General features: G+C 41.8%; 1 protein-coding gene across 1 annotated transcript; it reads right to left on the bottom strand.

The window, feature by feature from the left end:
• Window positions 1-817: 817 nt before the first annotated feature.
• LOC139449865 (carbonyl reductase [NADPH] 1-like) lies at window positions 818-15,779 on the bottom strand. Its single transcript, XM_071231431.1, has 7 exons — window positions 15,753-15,779; window positions 12,993-13,074; window positions 7,471-7,649; window positions 6,718-6,830; window positions 5,481-5,609; window positions 2,655-2,800; window positions 818-1,026 (listed from the first exon to the last, which is right to left on the bottom strand). Exons 1-7 carry the CDS (start codon window positions 15,777-15,779, stop codon window positions 818-820), a joined length of 885 nt encoding a protein of 294 aa, XP_071087532.1.
• Window positions 15,780-20,197: the final 4,418 nt, after the last annotated feature.

The raw sequence follows: 20,197 nt of genomic DNA, 5'->3' as shown, positions 1-20,197 counted from the left end.
TTAGTAATATTCCAGCAATATCACGGCGGCACTGAAAAGAGGAAAAGAGGAGTAATTAAAGCAATATGCTGTCAGAGTATCAGAAGGTTCACCTTTATTTGTCAATAAAGAAGATGCCCTGAACCGGCTGTTTTGTCAAACCATGTTGCAGGCCTCTATGATACAAAGATCTGTCAAATTGTTGTATGGTTGAACAAGATATTTTTGGTAAGTTGATAAACATATTGATGAATCATTGCGTAACAATCTTTATCATTTAACGAAAGCATTTATCCATGACATAAGCTTATGACATAGAAACATGTATGTCATACCCCAATGACATAAGTATGCAAATTAGAACACCGGAAGTAGTACTTTTTCGCCAGTGAGTAGGTGTTTACAAACAACATGGATACCTTTGATGTTGGAGACAATGTTTTAATAGATCAAAGAGGAAGTGCTTCAGTAATATCCGTGCAGACAAATGGATATTACAGGTTACAGGTTGATGGTACCGAATTTGAATTTGACTGTGATGAAGGCAGATTATCCAAAACACCATCGTCGAGCACGGCGAAAAAGACAACGAACACAAACCCTAACGATGCCCAAGGTAGATTTGTGGTTATTGAGGTCGGCATGGTCGATGGTGTGATCCTAGACAATCAAAAGAAAAAGACAGCCAAGAAAACTTTCTACGATTTGAAACTGTTTGATAACTTTTTTTAAAGTCCAAAATGAAATACGCCAAATGAATAAAATACCACAAAACGAACTAGACATACAAGTGGGGAAAATTATTAACCAAACAGTCTCACGGTTTTTCAGAGCAGCATCAAGAGATCACCAAAACGAAGGGGTATGGCTGTTCACTCACATCATCTTTACAATTTTCACGATCACGGGAAATATTAAAGGGGAGGAAACTTGAACTAAAGAAAGAAGGCCGTGGCAACTTACCAAGGTGAGCTGACCCGATTGGTGATAAAGAGACAGGTCCCTGTGACAGTCCGAATCCATTGGAATCAGTAATTTCATGAAACACTCCATCCCACACTGTGACATCCCAGCTTGTTGATGAAACTCCAATCATGCAGAACGGCCCCTTGCATAATGTCCAAATCGCCAGTAGACAACACAGTCAGCGGTCTCAAATTATAAATGTTTCTGGTGGTGTTAATACTATGTTTTCTGGCAACATTACTGGTGGAAACATAACGATTAATCTTGTTAACCTCCAAGCCGGGTTCCAGTCAAAAGACGCCGGATTGACATTGAAAGTGATAGTGGCACCGACTAAAGCATACTCTGACCTCTCCTCGGCGAGATATTCTTCAAGTGGGTGAGCGGTTTGATTCGAAAGCTATATATAAGTGAAATTACACCAGGGATAGAATTACACAGAATCGTTGTTGTTACCATTATTAAAGTTTTAATTATTCTGTGAAACTCTGTTGAAGTATTTAGTTAAACATAATCCGAGGAATATTTTTTCTCAGCGAATGAATATGCCATGAAGGAGTTACAAGGTTGTTTATTTTGGTCCACAGTAATTTCACACAGCAATGGAAAACATGTACCACTACGTATGATCCATATGTAACATCTCAGCAAGTTACTGATGTCAATGTTAATGCATTTATTCCTTAAAAGCGAAACAATGATGTGAAAATGATAAATAGAATTCATCACTCGTCCCATTAATCGGTATTTGTCGCGCTATGGGCTCGGCAAATACCGTTGAACTAAGACTCGGTTGATCTTTCCCATACTGAAAAACACGAGTGATCCTCTATCTATTCTCTGATGATTCTTGTTATCAAAACTTCTTAAAGCTTCTCACACAAGAGACTAAAACATGAAACCTCCAACTCAAGTTACATGATCATTAAAAATATTCAAAATTGTTACCACAAATACAATATATAGCTATGAAAATATGAATCCTGTATAGATACAAAGTAATTAGTAGCTGTCATAAAACAATGTGTAAATAAAAACCTAAGATCACTTGTGGAACTAGGCAGGCAGTGCATACAACAGACATGAGTGTGTTGCCCAGGCATCTAAGGCACCGAATTTGCAGTTCAGACCGAGTTGTATCCCTTAGGTCAGCAAGGATCCCATGATTGTGGGTTTGACTCCAAGATGCACTCTGTGTATTTTCCTTGTTTAGTCAGCACCATACTCATGCTCCTAAGCTTCACCAAAGTAGAAAGTATCAAAGATAACATCATTTGGGCTTCCTCGCTGACTAAGATGACACGGTGTTGCACAGCTGGAATACTGCTTCAATTGGCATTAAACTCAAATCACTAACTCACCAATATAATTAAAATCATATCTTTACTCTCAATATAATCAAAATCATATCTTTACTTCAAATACAATACCTCACTGCGTGACAATCTGAGGACACCTACACATGAGGTCCGTCAAACCCTGTGTAAACTTTGAATGTCCACACTAAATGAAGGATGTATTGGTTAGCCTAAACATAAATATACCCGTGCTGGTGAACCCTTTAGGTTTGGGCGAAGATGCCATGTGCTCAGAAACAACCAGAAGCATGAAAAACTCCAAAACGATATACCAGTGCAGTTCCCTGATCACTTTAATTTTGAGGATACAGAAAGTTCAAGATACGGAGTTCAGTGAGATTGCTCACTCACTTACCGCATTGATGACAATGTCCTCTCTTGGGTCGTTCCTCATGTCCCTATCCTGTATAGTGGTCATGATGTTCTTCCCTATTTTGGATGCACCATACGCTGAGCTCGGAAATCCCTGTTCCCGATGTTTACCTGCCTTAGCAGCACTGGCAATATATCAAACATCAGTGTACATGTAGTAAACCTGAACTAGTCTTCACACTACATCAATAAGGCCATACCAGGAAGACACATTAAATTTAATAAAATGTCATATCATTCCCATATTAGTACATGTCCATTTTAACGTCTCGCAAAGCTGGCTGATTAGCTGAATAAAGTTACGCCACGTTACTGAGACCACAATGACATCGTTCATGTTCATGACGCTACAAACTGATAACGTCATGCCACTGAATTTACTGAAGTATATTTGATGTGATGTTTCATGAGTTTTTCATTATTTACTTTCTAAAAAATGACTTTCTACAAAAAATGTGAATGCTCACACTGATACAGTGATGCATTATTATCTACACATGAAGTGTGTTGTCATCTCAGAAAACATAGACATATACCACATAAGAAAGCTACCAATAAGCAATGTCACATGGTGTCAGATTAAGTTTATTTGTTGTTTAACCCTGCACTTAGCAATATTTCAGATATATCTTGGCATCTTGTAAATTATTGAATGTGGCCCAGATAATCCAGCGATTATTATGATAGTTAAAACACTGATCCGAGGGTTTGGTTGAATATGAAAAATCTCTAGCGAGGGAAAAGCGATGGCTTCTCCCCAGCTTGACGTTCTACATTTTAAACCCATACCTCGGAGGGGTGTTTAAACTAACTTATGAACCGTCTACATGCTAGAAAGAATAAGAATGCCTTATAGTGAAACAATGCAGTAGTTATAGTATAAAATGACAGTAGGGGAAAAGAAAGCCAAGTCAGTATCCAAACAACTGAAGTTATGACATGCAAGACTGAACACACTTTCATGACTACAACTTTCCAAGTCTCAACTTTCCCTTTATGTCGGGCAATATTTCTAATACTCCACAACTTTCGAGGTACAATGGGGCATGCTCTTTCTACTGAGATTTCAAAGAGCATCATACAATTCTTTCTCAGAAGTTGTTTGACAAAAATTATGTCAGATGAAATTTCCAATTTCGACTTGTATCATAATTATGTTTCTGTGTTTGTTGAGGTGAACAATTGACTTGCCTTTGTATGTGTTTGTGACGGGTGCCACTGGAGGGGCAACATACGCTCACATTTTCACCAACACACGGTATCATCACTATTTGATAGTGATTCATAAACATATGCTCATGGTATAGTCGGAATCGTACAAGCGACTCTGTTATTGGCAGTGATTACTGATGCATTTGGAAAGGGTTTTGTCATTTTTATTTACAATTCAAATGTAAAACCTCTCAGCTATTAATCCGGATCTTCACAAGGGACACATAAGGGTTGCTGAATACCAACTTTCACCCCATCTTTCACAGGGAACACGCAAGGTTTGCTGAAGACCTATTCTTACCCGGATCTTGATAGGCGACACATAAGGGTTGCTGAAGACCAACTTTAACCATCTTTCACAGGGGACACATAAGGGTTGCTGAAGACCAACTTTAACCCCATCTTTCACAAGGGACACATAAGGATTGCTGAAGACGTATTCTAAGCCTGACCTTCATGGGTCACTGCTGCCATTGAGTATATACGAGGGGTGTTCATTAAAGATTTCCCCTGACCTACTTCCGATGGACCTAGTGGAATGAAACTTGGCATAGGTATTAGTCTTTCTACACATAGGAACCACCAAGAGTTACACACTTCTCCCATCGTTTTATGCAACTATGGAGACCTCGCTTGTAAAAGCCCTCATTTTGCGTCTCAAACCAGGACTTGACTTCAGAAATCAGTGTTTCATCATCTGTGAAACGTTTCCCTTCAAAAATGACTTCATGGTTGGAAAGAGGTGGAAGTCAGATGGTGTAAGGTCAGGAGAGTAAGGAGGATGTGGAAGGATTTCATAGCCACAGGACCGCGCTTCTGTATGGGCAACATGAGAGTTGTGTACTGGAGCATTGTCTTGCAGGAGATGGACACCCTTGGTCAGCATGCCACCACTCTTAAGCTTGATAGCGTCCCGCAATTTCCGCAGCAGTGAAGCATAATAAGCTCCTGTAATTGTAGTACCCTTTCCCAAGAAATCAATCATCACTAATCATCACGTGCTGGTCCCAAAACACCGTGAGCATGACCTTGCCTGCAGAGGGTTGGACACGTGCCTTCTTTGGGGTAGGTGACTCAACATGCTTCCATTGCATCGACTGAACTTTAGTCTCAGGATCATAGTGATGGACCCATGTTTCATCCTGTGTGATAAGTCTGTCAAAAAAGTGGGCGACCAGGAATGGCAGCTGTTTCCACAGATGTCCGACCACACTTCAACTGGTGATGCCAGTGTTTAACATCGTCATATGGGGCATCTTCCCCATAAGTTGCTTTCATTTCATCAAAAGTTTCTTTTGGTGTGCGACCTTTCAAATATAAACACCTAATCACTGCTCGGTATTCTACTGGCTCCATTGTCACATCCTACTCGATCATAACACATGTAAAAGTGGTAAGATTAGTAGTTCGGTGCTGCAAATTCAGACATAACCCATAGATACATGTAACATTACACATGTGAAATTTCAACCACATATGATAACCCTAAGTGGTTTCGGGGAAATCTTTAATGAACACCCCTTGTACATACATATATATATACATATCCTCTGTGTGTGTGTGTGTGTGTGTGTGTATATGTCTCTGACTTACTCAACAAACTCTTGCATGATTTTCTCCAGGCCATCCATTGTAAGGGCAGGGTCCCTGAAGCGACCTTGAACAGCGGGGGAACACTGACTGATGGCTCTGTGAGCTAGTACGCTTGACACGTTCACAACCCTGGCAAACACAATCACGTTAACAGCAGCTTTATGCATCTCAATGAATATGGAATTTTAAAAGTAAACATACCAAAGCACCAAGTTTCATCTTTCTTTCTCCTTCAGCCTTGTCATGGGAGATTGCAAGATTGGACTATGTATTTTTTCCCGCTATATGATGGTGGCCTATAAATAACTGAGTCTGGATCAAACAACCCAGTGATCAATATCATCAATCACAGAGGGATACCCAGTCATTTCTACACTGGGGTGGATGTTGAGAGCAAATAACCAGTCCTTCAAGAGTTTCACACCTATCGGAAAAGTGGACTAAAGTTTCTGTGGCCAACCATGGTGGAACAAGTCTACATATGACTTTGCGCTGACTTTACGCTCTTCTGAACATTGTAAAGAGTCCCTGACAGATGGTTGCAATGGTAAACAACTGATATTCCTCGTGCTTGAAATCAAATATTACAGATGCAAAAGCATTTTCCCTGTAAGTGGTGTGACCTTGTATGTTGTCTACTGTGAGGATTTACCCTGTATGTTGTCGCCTGGTATGTTGTCTACTTTAAGGATCTACCCTGTATGTGGTGTGACCTGGTATGTTGTCTATTGTAAGGAGCTACCCTGTATGTTGTCTACTGTAAGGATCTACCCTGTATGTCTACTGTAAGGATCTACCCTGAATGTCATCTACTGGAAGGATCTACCCTGTATGTTGTCTACTGTAAGGATCTACCCTGTATGTTGTCTACTGTAAGAAGCTACCCTGTATGTGGTGTAACCTGGTTTGTTGTCTACTGTAAGGATCTACCCTGTATGTTGTCTACTGTAAGGATCTACCCTGTATGTGGTGTGACCTGGTATGTTGTCTACTGTAAGGATCTACCCTGTATGTTGTCTACTGTAAGGATCTACCCTGTATGTGGTGTGACCTGGTATGTTGTCTACTGTAAGGATCTACCCTGTATGTTGTCTACTGTAAGGATCTACCCTGTATGTGGTGTGACCTGGTATGTTGTCTACTGTAAGGATCTACCCTGTATGTTGTCTACTGTAAGGATCTACCCTGTATGTTGTCTACTGTAAGGATCTACCCTGTATGTGGTGTGACCCAGTACCTGGCGTGAGGTCGGAGGAGTGGGAACAGTATACGTGAAGACTCCAGGGTGGCCCAGAAGTTGGTTTTACAGGTAAATTCAGCCTGCTCAGCAAACGGTGCTGGGTCCGCATTCTGAAACAGCAAAGAATTAGAGCAAATCTGAGACATTAAAACACAAGAGATGTTTGCAAAGAGTTGCAAAACACAGGAAGACATTAATTATGATCAAGAAATAACACATGCAAGATGAACTCCCCACCTAATGACACAAATTCTCCTCTGGAAATAAAACATGTCCGATAAACTCCACACCTAATGACACTGGTAGACGATATTCCCATTAGAGGGCATTGATCACCAACCATTATAGGTAGCTCTGGAGAGGGGGAGGTTAAAGGTAGTGTCACACACAGCGATAGATGATATCCCCAGTAGAGGGTATTGATCACCTACCCTTGGAAGGTATTTTTGGTGGGTGGGAGGTTAGAGGTCGATATCCCCAACAGTTTGTTCAATTGACATCATGTAATGTACACAACAAAAGATTTCACTATTATGCAATTCCTTCTATCTAGCGTGTCAATCCTTGGAAGGTTAAAAAACTCTGGAAGTTTGACGTACTGTGAGGCAGATCAATTTGTTCGATTATTTTTCATTTAGAGATAAGCCTTGCGTATAAAATTTTTTATGGTCACAATAGGACAATACCTTTTTCTCATTTCGCAAATAGCATTTTAGCAAAAACTATCCACATCAGTAAAAGATTTTTTACCCTGTATGATATTCCAGCATTGTTGACCAGGACATCCAATCCTCCGTAGGTGGTCTGTAGGAATGACTTCAGTCGCTCTACGCTTGACTGGTCGTTGATGTCCAGCTGATGGAACTTGGGCTGCAAGCCTTCCTTGTTGAGGTCAGCAACAGCTGCCTGGCCACGACCTTCATCTCGTGCTGGAAGGTAGAACAATGATGGGATGGGCGTAATACTTCTGTCAACAGTACTTCCTTTCCATCGCTTTGTTTGAGCTTAATTTGGGTGAAAAGCCCACGATGATGCAGGTCCATCCGCACGGGTACAGCACTGGGACAAATCTGGGTCTTGACTCCATGTTCAAAGGATTCTAGTTGACCTTGGAGATGCCATCTTCCCGAGGCAAGGGGGTTATCTGGAAAGTCCAGTTTACACCCTTGACGAACTAAGATGGAATTGTCAGGCTCAATTGTAGCGCCACCAGTGGCTATAACGGAATATTTCTCTTGAACACAGACCTACAGATGGGTGCACCACAGTCCAGTGATACTTATCTTTTGAACACAGACCTGCAGATGGGTGCACCACAGTCCAGTGACAGTTATCTCTTGAACATAGACCTACAGATGGCTGCACCACAGTCCAGTGACAGTTATCTCTTGGACACAGACCTAGAGATGGGTGCACCACAGTCCAGTGAAAGTTATCTCTTGGACATAAATACACAGATGGGTGCACCACAGTCCAGTGACACTTATCTCTTGAACACAGACCTGCAAATGGGTGCACCACAGTCCAGTGACAGTTATCTAATGAACATAAACCTACAGTTGGGTGCACCACAGTCCAGTGACAGTTATCTCTTGAACACAGACCTACAGAAGGGTGCAAAACAGTCCAGTGACACTTATCTGTTGGACACAGACCTACAGCTGGGTGCACCACAGTCCAGTGACACTTATCTCTTGAACACAGACCTGCAAATGGGTGCACCACAGTCCAGTGAAAGTTATCTATTGAACATAGACCTGCAAATGGGTACACCACAGTCCAGTGACAGTTGTCTATTGAACACAGACCTAGAGATGGGTGCACCACAGTCCAGTGACAGTTATCTCTTGAACACAGACCTGCAAATGGGTACACCACAGTCCGGTGACAGTTATCTCTTGAACATAGACCTACAGATGGGTGCACCACAGTACAGTGACAGTTATCTCTTGAACATAGACCTACAGATGGGTGCACCACAGTACAGTGACACTTATCTCTTGAACAAAGACCTGCAGATGGCTGCACCACAGTCCAGTGATAGTTATCTCTTGAACACAGACCTACAGATGGGTGCACCACAGTCCAGTGACACTTATCTCTTGGACACAGACCTAAGGTAGGGTGCCTCACAGTCCAGTGACAGTCATCTCTTGAACTCAGACCTACAAATGGCCGCACCACAGTCCAGTGACAGTTGTCTCTTGGACATGGACCTACATAATATGCACCACAGTCCAGGGAGAGTTATCTCTTAGACATAAACCTACAGATGGGTGCACCACTGTCCAGTGACAGTAATCTCTTGAACACAGACCTACAGATGGCTGCACCACAGTCCAGTGACAGTTATCTCTTGAACACAGACCTACAAATGGCCGCACCACAGTCCAGTGACAGTTGTCTCTTGAACACAGACCTACAAAATATGCACCACAGTCCAGTGACAGTAATCTCTTGAACACAGACCTACAAATGGCCGCAACACAGTCCAGTGACAGTTGTCTCTTGAACACAGACCTACATAAAATGCACCACAGTCCAGTGACAGTCATCTCTTGAACACAGACCTACAAATGGCCGTACCACAGTCCAGTGATAGTTGTCTCTTGAACACAGACCTACATAATATGCACCACAGTCCAGTGACACTTATCTCTTGAACACAGACCTACAAATGGCCGCTACACAGTCCAGTGCCAGTTGTCTCTTGAACACAGACCTAAATAATATGCACCACAGTCCAGTGACAGGTATCTCTTGAACACAGACCTACAAATGGCCGCACCACAGTCCAGTGCCAGTTGTCTAATGAACACAGACCTAAATAATATGCACCACAGTCCAGTGACAGTTATCTCTTGAACACAGACCTACATAATATGCACAACAGTCCAGTGACAGTTATCTCTTGAACATAGACCTACATAATATGCACAACAGTCCAGTGACAGTTATCTATTGAACACAGACCTACAGGTGGCTGCACCACAGTCCAGTGACAGTTTTCTCTTGAACATAGACCTACAAATGGGTGCACCACAGTCCAGTGACAGTCATCTCTTGAACACAGACCTACAGATGGCTGCACCACAGTCCAGCGACAGTTTTCTTTTGAACATAGACCTACATAATATGCACCACATTCCAGTGGTAGTTATCTCTTCAACATAGACCTACATAATATGCACCTTAGTTCAGCGACAGTTTTCTCTTCAACATAGACATACAGATGGCTGCACCACAGTCCAGTGACAATCATCTCTTCAACACAGAGCTACAGACGGCTGCGCCACAGTCCAGTGACAGTTATCTCTTGAACACAGACCTAAAGATGGGTGCACCACAGTCCAGTGACAGTTATCTCTTGAACACAGACCTACAGATGGCTGCACCACAGTCCAGTGACAGTTATCTCTCGAACACAGACCTACAGATGGCTGCACCACAGTCCAGTGACAGTTATCTCTCGAACATAAACCTACAGATGGGTGCACCACAGTCCAGTGACAGTTATCTCTTGAACATAGACCTACAGATGGCTGCACCACAGTCCAGTGACAGTTATCTCTTGAACACAGACCTACTGATGGGTGCACCACAGTCCAGTGACAGTTATCTCTCGAACACACACCTACAGATGGCTGCACCACAGTCCAGTGATACTTATCTCTTGAACACAGACCTACAGCTGGGTGCACCACAGTCCAGTGACAGTTATCTCTTGAACACAGACCTACTGATGGGTGCACTCAGTCCAGTGACAGTTATCTCTTGAACACACACCTACAGATGGCTGCACCACAGTCCAGTGACAGTTATCTCTTGAACACAGACCTACTGATGGGTGCACCACAGTCCAGTGACAGTTATCTCTTGAACACAGACCTACAGATGGCTGCACCACAGTCCAGTGACACTTATCTTTTGAACACAGACCTACAGCTGGGTGCACCACAGTCCAGTGACAGTTATCTCTCGAACACAGACCTACAGCTGGGTGCACCACAGTCCAGTTACAGCTATCTCTTGAAGACAGACCTACTGATGGGTGCACGACAGTCCAGTGACAGTTTTCTCCTGTACACAGACCTACAGCTGGGTGCACCACAGTCCAGTGACAGTTATCTCTCGAACACAGACCTAAAGATGGGTGCACCACAGTCCAGTGACAGTTTTTTTCTTGAACATAGACCTAATATGCACCACAGTCCAATGGTAGTTATCTCTTGAACATAGACCTACGGCTGGGTGCACCACAATCCAGTGACATTTATCTCTTGAACATAGACCTACATAATATCACCACAGTCCAGTGACAGTTATCTCTTGGACACAGACCTACAGCTGGGTGCACCACAGTCCAGTTACAGCTATCTCTTGGACACAGACCTACTGATGGGTGCACGACAGTCCAGTGACAGTTATCTCTTGAACACAGACCTACAGATGGGTGCACCACACTGACAGTTTTCTCTTGAACACAGACCTACAGATGGCTGCACCACAGTCCAGTGACAGTTAGTAAGTATCCAAGAAAAAACTTATCTTTTCCAAACTTAAGGTCAGTTGTTTTTTTAAATTAACTGGACTCGGGCAAGTGTTTATTAACTTTATAATTTCCGTATATTTCACATCTTTGCAATGGCCGCATTGTGAGTATATTATCAACATCAATTGAAGGTAGTCAGTTGTAAACTATAAGCAGTCGCGTCTCATGTCAACACTCCTCTCTGTTCTTTTCTTGTCAACTTGCCTACATGCTTTGAAAAAGGGTTCCTTACACAGGTAGGGTGAGTGAGTGAGTGAGTTGAGTTTGACACCGCTTTTAACAGTATTCCAGTTATATCACAGCGTGTCAGCTTAATGTGGGAGGAAAGCCCGAAGTGATGCAGGTCTCAGACGTTTACCACTTTGGTGAAACCCATGAGCACGTGTATGGTGCTGACAAACCTAGATCCATAATCGGGGCGAACCGGGATTCGAACCCACAATCATAGGTTTCTGGCGTGTCCAAGGGGCGCAACTCTGCACAGCGAATCGCGGCGCCCTAGACGACTGGGCCACCCGTGCCCCCCACACCGGTAGGACACGGACGGGCTACAAACAGTGTTTATAACTGAGGTAAACATGTTCACATCGTCACGCATTCATCTGCTGATCTTTTGCCAGGAAGTTGATTGATGTTTGCACATTAGTTTTATTTATCATGATTCAATCTAATATCAATCAATACAGAGATAATATTATCAACAGTTGAACGACCTTGAACACCTGATACATCAGCTTGTGGTGCATTGTTGTGTGCAAGACAGCTTGTGTAACAAGGTCCATGTTGACAAGGTATTCACTGTCACAACCATCAGTGGTTACCTGACCCAGTTTCCAGGATTCACAAACTAAGAGGGATTGCTACATGTAGCAGCAGACACCATATACCAGTGCAGGATCTCTGGTAGCGGAAGTCCAGGAGGCCCCGACAGCTCCGACTTGCTCATCAAATATGTGAAAAGTCGAAGTCCTTCTCAGTTTCAAATACTGTCTGAATATTTCTTTTAACAAGTCTGAATCTGAAATTAAACAACCCAATACTGTTGCACTTCCTTAATATTGGATATATTGTTAGGCATTATGTTAGCATCTACAGCCCTGGTTGTTAAGGATTGAAGACTGACAACTAGAACTCCCCTCCTTGCAATGATATCATGCATATCTGGAGTTCATTGTGAGGTTCAAAGCATATTCCACAAACAATGACAAGAATCTTGAAGGAGCTGACAAACACCGTGATTTAGATCTAGATTGTATCCCCACGTTTACACAAGTTGACCAAACAGTCGCCAACTGTGTATGGCAGCATCTTTCCTCCTTGCAAATGTGGCCAAAGGCCAAACGCTGGTCTTCTAACCATAATGAACATATCCAGTACAGTAAATATAACATAAGATAACTTCATCTTCTACAGTTGTATATTTATGAAAGATCATGCTGTGTAATCTTCACATGTATCAGTTGAAAAAGCCACATTTTTGGATTTCAATTTAGATCACACATCATGTGGGAACAGTGATATGACTCAATTAAATTGGATCTGTCATCACGATCCTTGACTATCAACACATTGGTGTGAGACATACAACATGTCTTGGCACCAGCCTTCCATCATGGCACTGATGACCTTATATGAAACTCTTCGCAGGAGAAGGCACCCAAGGAGGCAAAAGGATCTGGTGGACAAATTTGCATGATGGCATTTGAAACAGTGTATTTACCTGTCAGGAAGACATCACCATCATAGCGTTTACACAACCCTCGGACGACAGCAAACCCAATACCCTTGTTGGACCCCGTCACCTAGAAGAGAAAACACACCCTGAAACACATCCAGGTAAGAAGGTTATGTACCGGGAAATCATCCATCTCAACAACCAGGTTAGAATAGGTCCACAGCACCCCGGGTTAGAATAGGTCCACAGCACCCCGGGTTAGAATAGATCCACAGCACCCTGGGTGAGAAAGGATCCACAACACCCCGTGTTAGAATAGGTCTACAGCACCCTGGGTTAGAATAGGTCTATAGCACCCTGGGTTAGAATAGGCCTACAGCACCCTTGGTTAGAATAGGTCTACAGCACCCTGGTTTAGAATAGGTCCACAGCACAGGAGTAAGAAACACAGAATTGAGTATGGAATACTGTAAGGGACATTATCGCGATCTCGCATTCTCGCGATCTCGACTTTTGGAAACGAGGTAAATATGCCCAAAACACGAGAATGCAAGATCGCGAGAACGTATTCTCGTGTTTTGGGCATGCTTACCTTGTTTTCAAAGGTCGAGATCGCGAGAATGTCCCTTAGAGTATTCCATAATTGAGGAATGATTCCCAGCTACATATCCCCTCGTCAGCAGTAGGCACATTTGAGCCTGGAATGTATCAATGATTATGTGGACAGTGGTCATGATTGATGGATGAAAAACAAACACCCATAACTGCTCTTGATAACCGCTGTCGACACAAACAATATTAAAGTGCGTCCCTTGGGCTGCAGTATTTTCTTCTCTGTGTCTATTCTCTACATTAATGCATCGAATAAACCCGTTCATTTCAGACGCTATCTGGGTACGATGATACGCTATTTGGGTGCGATGACACGATATCTATCTACGATGACATGCTATCTGGGTACGATGACACGCTATCTTGGTAAGATGACACACAATCTGGGTACGATAACACGCTATCTTGGTAAGATGACACACAATCTGGGTACGATGACACGCTATCTTCGTAAGATGACACACAATCTGGGTACGATAACACGCTATCTTGGTAAGATGACACACAATCTGGGTACGATGACACGCTTTCTTCGTAAGATGACACACAATCTGGGTACGATGACACGCTATCTTGGTAAGATGACACACAATCTGGGTACGATGACACCCTATCTAGGTACGACGAGGAGCTACCTTGGTAAGATGACACACAATCTGGGTACGATGACACGCTATCAGCCATAGAATCTGACCATCCGAAATGCACACCGACTCAATATTAAACTGGTGTTTTAGATAGCTAGAAACCAAATTTAACCCCCTGGATGACACTGGAAAATATATGTCCCTCCTCTACAACCCTCACTTTGAAGTCGAATAAATCTATTACACATCCCAAGAACTACGTACATGCTGCAGTTACATTTACACTTCATCTTGTAACACTTATCCAAGGGACAGAAATATCGTATTCGACACTATAAACCTATCAATTGTCATGTAAACAATGTTCAAACAAACAGGAGATGATCAAAGGTTTATTCTCTACATTAATGCGTCGAATAAACCCGGCATCTTTGAGATGAATCCACACCCTGCAAAACAACATTTTCGCAGTTTTGAACAATCTATTTACAATGTTTTGACCATTCCTCGGTTGTACTTTTACATCCAGATTGACAGCTGAATCACACAAAGCCTAACTCATGACACATGGAACTAGACAGTTGGCTATGTTAGTACAACACAGGCTCCACTTTCCTATACTTTCTGAGCTTTAAAGCGAGTGAGTTGTCAAGTGTACTTCAGCTAGATATGACACAGTGTGTCAGTCTAATGTCTGGATGAGGAAAGCCAACAATTACATTAACATTTCCTACTCGATCTGGTCAATCTGGAGTGGGCTCTATAGATAACAAGAGTCATTAGAAGATGCCAAATCAAATGTGATCAAATGTTATTTTATGTGTTGTTTCTTGTTTAACACAGCACACATCAATATTCCAGCTATGTGACGGTGGTCTTAAACAAAAGTCTGGAGTCTGGACCAGACAATCCAATGATTGACGTCATGAGCATCAATCCATATAATGACATATATTAAATAAAATTCAGTGAACATTGAACTAAGACTGACCAATTTGATACACACTTGCCATATCCACACAAGGTACTTGAAATGAATAATGAGCAGTTTCATCGTTACATATATGTTTTTAATATTAATTTATTACAAGATTACATAGAGTATGAACATAGTAATATAAGTTTATATATTTTGAAGGATACCAGTAAAACTTAGATTCCTTAATGAATTCTTCATTATGAAGTATACATGAAGTGCAGATCACTTTAATTTTTCAGTGACATATGTTTTGTAGAAACCTGCAAAAAAAGTATTTAATTGGGCCAAGGAATTCCCATGAATGGTAATGACGTCATTGGGGAAATACCCACTCACAAATGAGTTCATGTACCCATGTCTTTGCTAAGAATGTTCCCATAGTTAAATGCGATATGGATTAAAACGACTTACAGAAAGCTCCAATGAACGATATGGGCTTTAGAGCTACATGTCATCTACTGCAAGCGCCCTCGTCTGGGCGTGTTGCTGTTTATCCCGAGCGCAATAAGTAGGACATCGCTGCGCGGAGCCTGGTAGACCCCTCAGTTGCCATACGGACAAAATATACTCCAGTTTACTTGAATAGTTCATTATGTAACCTAAGGTATTAAAGTTAGCTGATCTTACCACAGCAACCCTTTTCATACTGGTCATGGTCGATGCGGTGAAGACACTGAAGGAAAACAGCCACGCCGACGAAATATGTCCAGGTCAAAGTTGAAAAAATGGAATGTGGGGTCAGTGTCCAACAATACGAGCTAAGATTTATCACAGGTCGTTTTGGTGTGAAGGTCAAAGTCAATGTGAATATAAAATGCTGTGAGTGAGTAATGTAGAAACTACGTGTGGACAGTTTGTCAGACTTTAACATGTTTCACTTTAGTTCAAATCATCGAACTACGTTTACTTCACCATTACGCACCACAATGAACATTTTAATTGTAGCTTCTCCTTAGTCAATATTCATGCGCTGATGCATCTTTATTTATTCCCAGATATAGTCTTGTTCGTGGTACACTTTTTATATAGATACAATAAAATAGCAGTAGGGGCACGCTTGCTCAAACCCGATACACTGTAGCCATGTAAATACGTCTGACTTACTGATAAATTAAGTACTGAGATGAAACAGTGTGTATGTGAGGGTGTGAGTTAAAATTTAACGTCGCATCGGCATTATTTCAGCCATATATCGACGAGACCAAGCTAATATTATACAATTAAGTTATTTATGCAATGACATATTTAAAATCAATTTATGAAACATATTGGAGCATACTATATTTAAAAACAATTGATGAAACATATGAGCATTACAATATCAATAATACAGTTTAAAAAACAGGCTATAGGCCACCAGTAACCAAAGCTAGGCCACCTCGCTGGGGATCATGGGGACTTACAGTACTTCTGCTTCCTGCCGTCATCACTTTAGCCACTGGTGGTTGTGCACAATACTAGCCAATATCAAAAAATACTCATCAATGAGTTGGCTTAAAACAATGGTTGATGATAGTTACATCAATAACTTTAGGATTACGTGTCACACAGGGGGACAATATTTTTACGCTACGTTAACCTCCTGGACAGAGCCTTTAATAATGTCAGTTGCTAATAGCATCACACCAAATTTAAAAACAAGCATTTAATTATTCACATACATATTTAAAATTTATTATACAGACCAATTTCTTTCAAGTAATTTATGATGAGATGCCCGCTGATACGGGAAAATAGATCTATTAGATTTACACTTTGATAATGTGAATCCCTTGCGATTGCAAAGTCCACACAGTTAAGCAATATATGCTTGACGGTGAACCTTTCATCACAAGGGATACACTTAGGAGGTTCGTCCTCATCTGTCTTAAGCAGATATTCGTGTGTAAACCGACTGTGGCCAATACGACACCGTCGTAAAACGACCTCGTCATGTCTTGACTGACAACCCAAGTAGGTATGACCGATTGTTGGTTTCAATTCGTGGAGTTTATTGCTTCCCATTTGGGTGTCCCACCTCTTTTGCATAAGATCCCGAGTATAAGATTTGATGGTAGGTTTGAAATCACTGTACGGGATACGAAGTGGAGATAACGGTTTGTCAAGAGCTGCTTTAGCTGCAGCATCGGCTTTTGAGTTACATGTTATGCCTACATGACTTGGTAACCAGCAAAAGACGATGTCACATTGGCCAGTGGAAAGATCATTATAGAGTTCTAAAATGTCAAGGATAATAGGGTGATATGGTGAGACACTTTTAAGTGCCTGAAGGCAAGATAACGAATCAGAGAAGATGATGAATTTTTTATTGGTTTTGTTGTTTAATATAGGTCAAAGCTGTTAGGATAGCTTTGGCCTCAGCAGTAAAAATTGAACTAAAATCTGGGATTCTTGAGGAGACAGTTCTGGATCCAACGATGGTGGCACTTGCAACTTTGCCACCATCCTTGGACCCGTCTGTAAAAATGGACCTGTGAGAATTATATTTGGAGGGTAATTGGTTATAGGATTGTTGATATATCAAAGGATTGGTATCCGTCTTTTTTAGATTGGTTAGAGTGAGGTCTACCTCTGGCTTCACCATCTGCCAGGGAGGAGAAGACAGAAGACGGTGGAGTGATACAATATTTCAATCTATTTCAGCTGCAGTGATGTGTGGTTGAATTCTGATCCCAAGTGGTGGAACCAAGTTTGATAGATTTCGAAACAGGTTTTCATATTGAGGGTGGAAAACACAATTGAACGCTGGATTAGAGTTATTTGAGTGCAATTTAGTGATATATTGCAGTGAAAGTTTAATGCGGCGCAGTTCGAGTGAAGGTTCGTCGGCCTCCACATACAAACTGTCCACGGGAGAGGTCCTAAAAGCTCCAAGACAGAGTCTTAGGCCTTGATGGTGTATAGTGTCCAATTTTTCTAAATAACGTTGCGTTCAAGATTATTGCACTTATAAAGCGACGTGCATGCATGCATGTGTGTGGCTCCTTGTACTAGACCGGACTAATCGTACCCGGAGCGCCTGTCATCGTACCCAGATAACACACTCTCTGGGTACGATGACACGCTATCTGGGTACGATGACACACTCTCTGGGTACGATGACACACAATCTGGGTACGATGACACACTCTCTGGGTACGATTACACGCAATCTTGGTACGATGACACATTATCTGGGAACCATGATACGCTATCTGAGTACGATGAAACGCTATCTGGGTACGATGAAACGCTATCTGGGTACGATGACACGCTATCTGGGTACGATGACATGCTATCTGGGTCCCATGACATACTGTCTGGGTACGATGACACACCATCTTGGTACGAATACACGCTATCTGGGTACGATGATACGCTATTTGGGTGCGATGACATGATGTCTGTGTACGATGACATGCTATATAAGTACGATGGCACGCTATCTGAGAACGGTGACACGCTATCTGGGTACCATGACACTATATCTAGGTACGAAGAGGCGCTATCTGGTACGATGACTCACTGTCTGGATACGATGACACCCTATCTAGTTACAGGTGCGGCGCTACCTTGGTAAGATGACACACAATCTGGGTACGATGACACGCTATCAGCCATAGAATCTGACCATCCGAAACGCACACCGACTCAGTATTAAACTGGTGTTTTAGATGGCTAGAAACCCCCTGGATGCCACAGGAACATATATGTCCCTCCTCTACAACCCTCACTTTGAAGTCGAATAAAATCTATTACACATCCCAAGAACTACGTACATGCTGCGGTTACATTTACACTTCATCTTGTAACACTTGTCCAAGGGACAGAAATATCGTATCGTGTTTGCGTATTTTCCAAAACATTCGAAACCATTCTAGGGTTATCGGAGACGTTTTGGAATGATCATTGGTGATTGATTAAAGACAGATACCCGTGATCACTAATATGCTAATTTTGAAATTCATTTCTCCGAGTAAATATCCGATGTTTAGATTTCAAAACATGCTGTAAATAACTCCGTGAGTGGTGATTTAGTAATGTGTAAAAAATGGCAAAATTTATGATGTACCTTATTTTCAGAGGTCATTTTCAGTACGTTTGCTTGGCCGAAAATGCCAGTGGATGATATCACAGAACAGGCAATTTCCCACCTTATTCAAAGCTGTGAAGTGTATCTGTGTTGGTGGTGTATTTTGAATTTTATTCGACTTGAAGTGAGGGTTGTAAAGGAGGGACATATATGTCCCTGTGGCATCCGGGGGGTTAAGCACATTATAACCCTCTTCAGGTTTAAGATATACACAGCTACTAACGCTAGATACATGTATCTACATTTGTTCACGCTTTTATGCAATGGATGTTTTGACCCATGTGGTACGTTGACGGACAAAAACACATTTAATAGCTCCTTGGTATTACCAAAAAACAAAATGAACGATTCCGTCATCCCAGTGTGTAATGCACGGTTAGTTGAACGAATACTACATGTGCAATGTGTGCGCATTAATTTTAATGATTCAAATAATAAAATCAGGTTATGATGTTGTTAAATTAATTATATATAGAAAGGAATTTTGGAGCAGGTGCATTTTTGATAAGCCAATAACTTTATATACCCTGGACATACGATGTCAAATGGACCTAATCATGATATGTATCTCAGAAAGGGGTACCTTAATAACGGACGTCGGGCATGTTGCCAAAGATTTTAACATATATATAAGTACATTGTGCATTCATTCACTTCTCACGTGAATTAAACCCACTGCACACAAGGATATGCATTATGCATAAGACATGCTACGCTAGGTTTGAAATTCTTAGAAAGGGGTACCTATAAAAATATAAGCTGGCATGTTGCCAAGGATTGAAACATATATATAAATATATAACCTACTTTTTGTTGTTTGCAGGAGCACGTTACTGACGAGACAGCTCCCGGGAGATATTGTTTATCTGACGAAGGACCTGGCTGGGTTTTTCCATGACACATTTCAAGGAGGGTGACGTTGCAACACTTCGTGCATGTAAAACAGGTAATACACCCTACTGTCGCTCTGGGGAGTACAGCTGGCCGACGCGTCTAAGGT

Source organism: Haliotis cracherodii, unplaced genomic scaffold (assembly GCF_022045235.1).
Source record: "Haliotis cracherodii isolate W230 unplaced genomic scaffold, xgHalCrac1.p SCAF_8, whole genome shotgun sequence".
Taxonomy (NCBI): Eukaryota; Metazoa; Mollusca; class Gastropoda; order Lepetellida; family Haliotidae; genus Haliotis; species Haliotis cracherodii.
This window is presented reverse-complemented; position numbering and strand designations above follow the sequence as displayed.

Coding starts and splice junctions, on each gene's coding strand:
- LOC139449865 (XM_071231431.1), bottom strand. CDS start 15,779: ATGACCAGTATGAAAAGGGTTGCTGTG. Junction 7,650..12,992: donor TGGTGATGTCTTCCTGACAG/GTAAATACACTG, acceptor TCTACCTTCCAG/CACGAGATGAAGGTCGTGGC. Junction 6,831..7,470: donor ATGCTGGAATATCATACAGG/GTAAAAAATCTT, acceptor TTGCTGTTTCAG/AATGCGGACCCAGCACCGTT.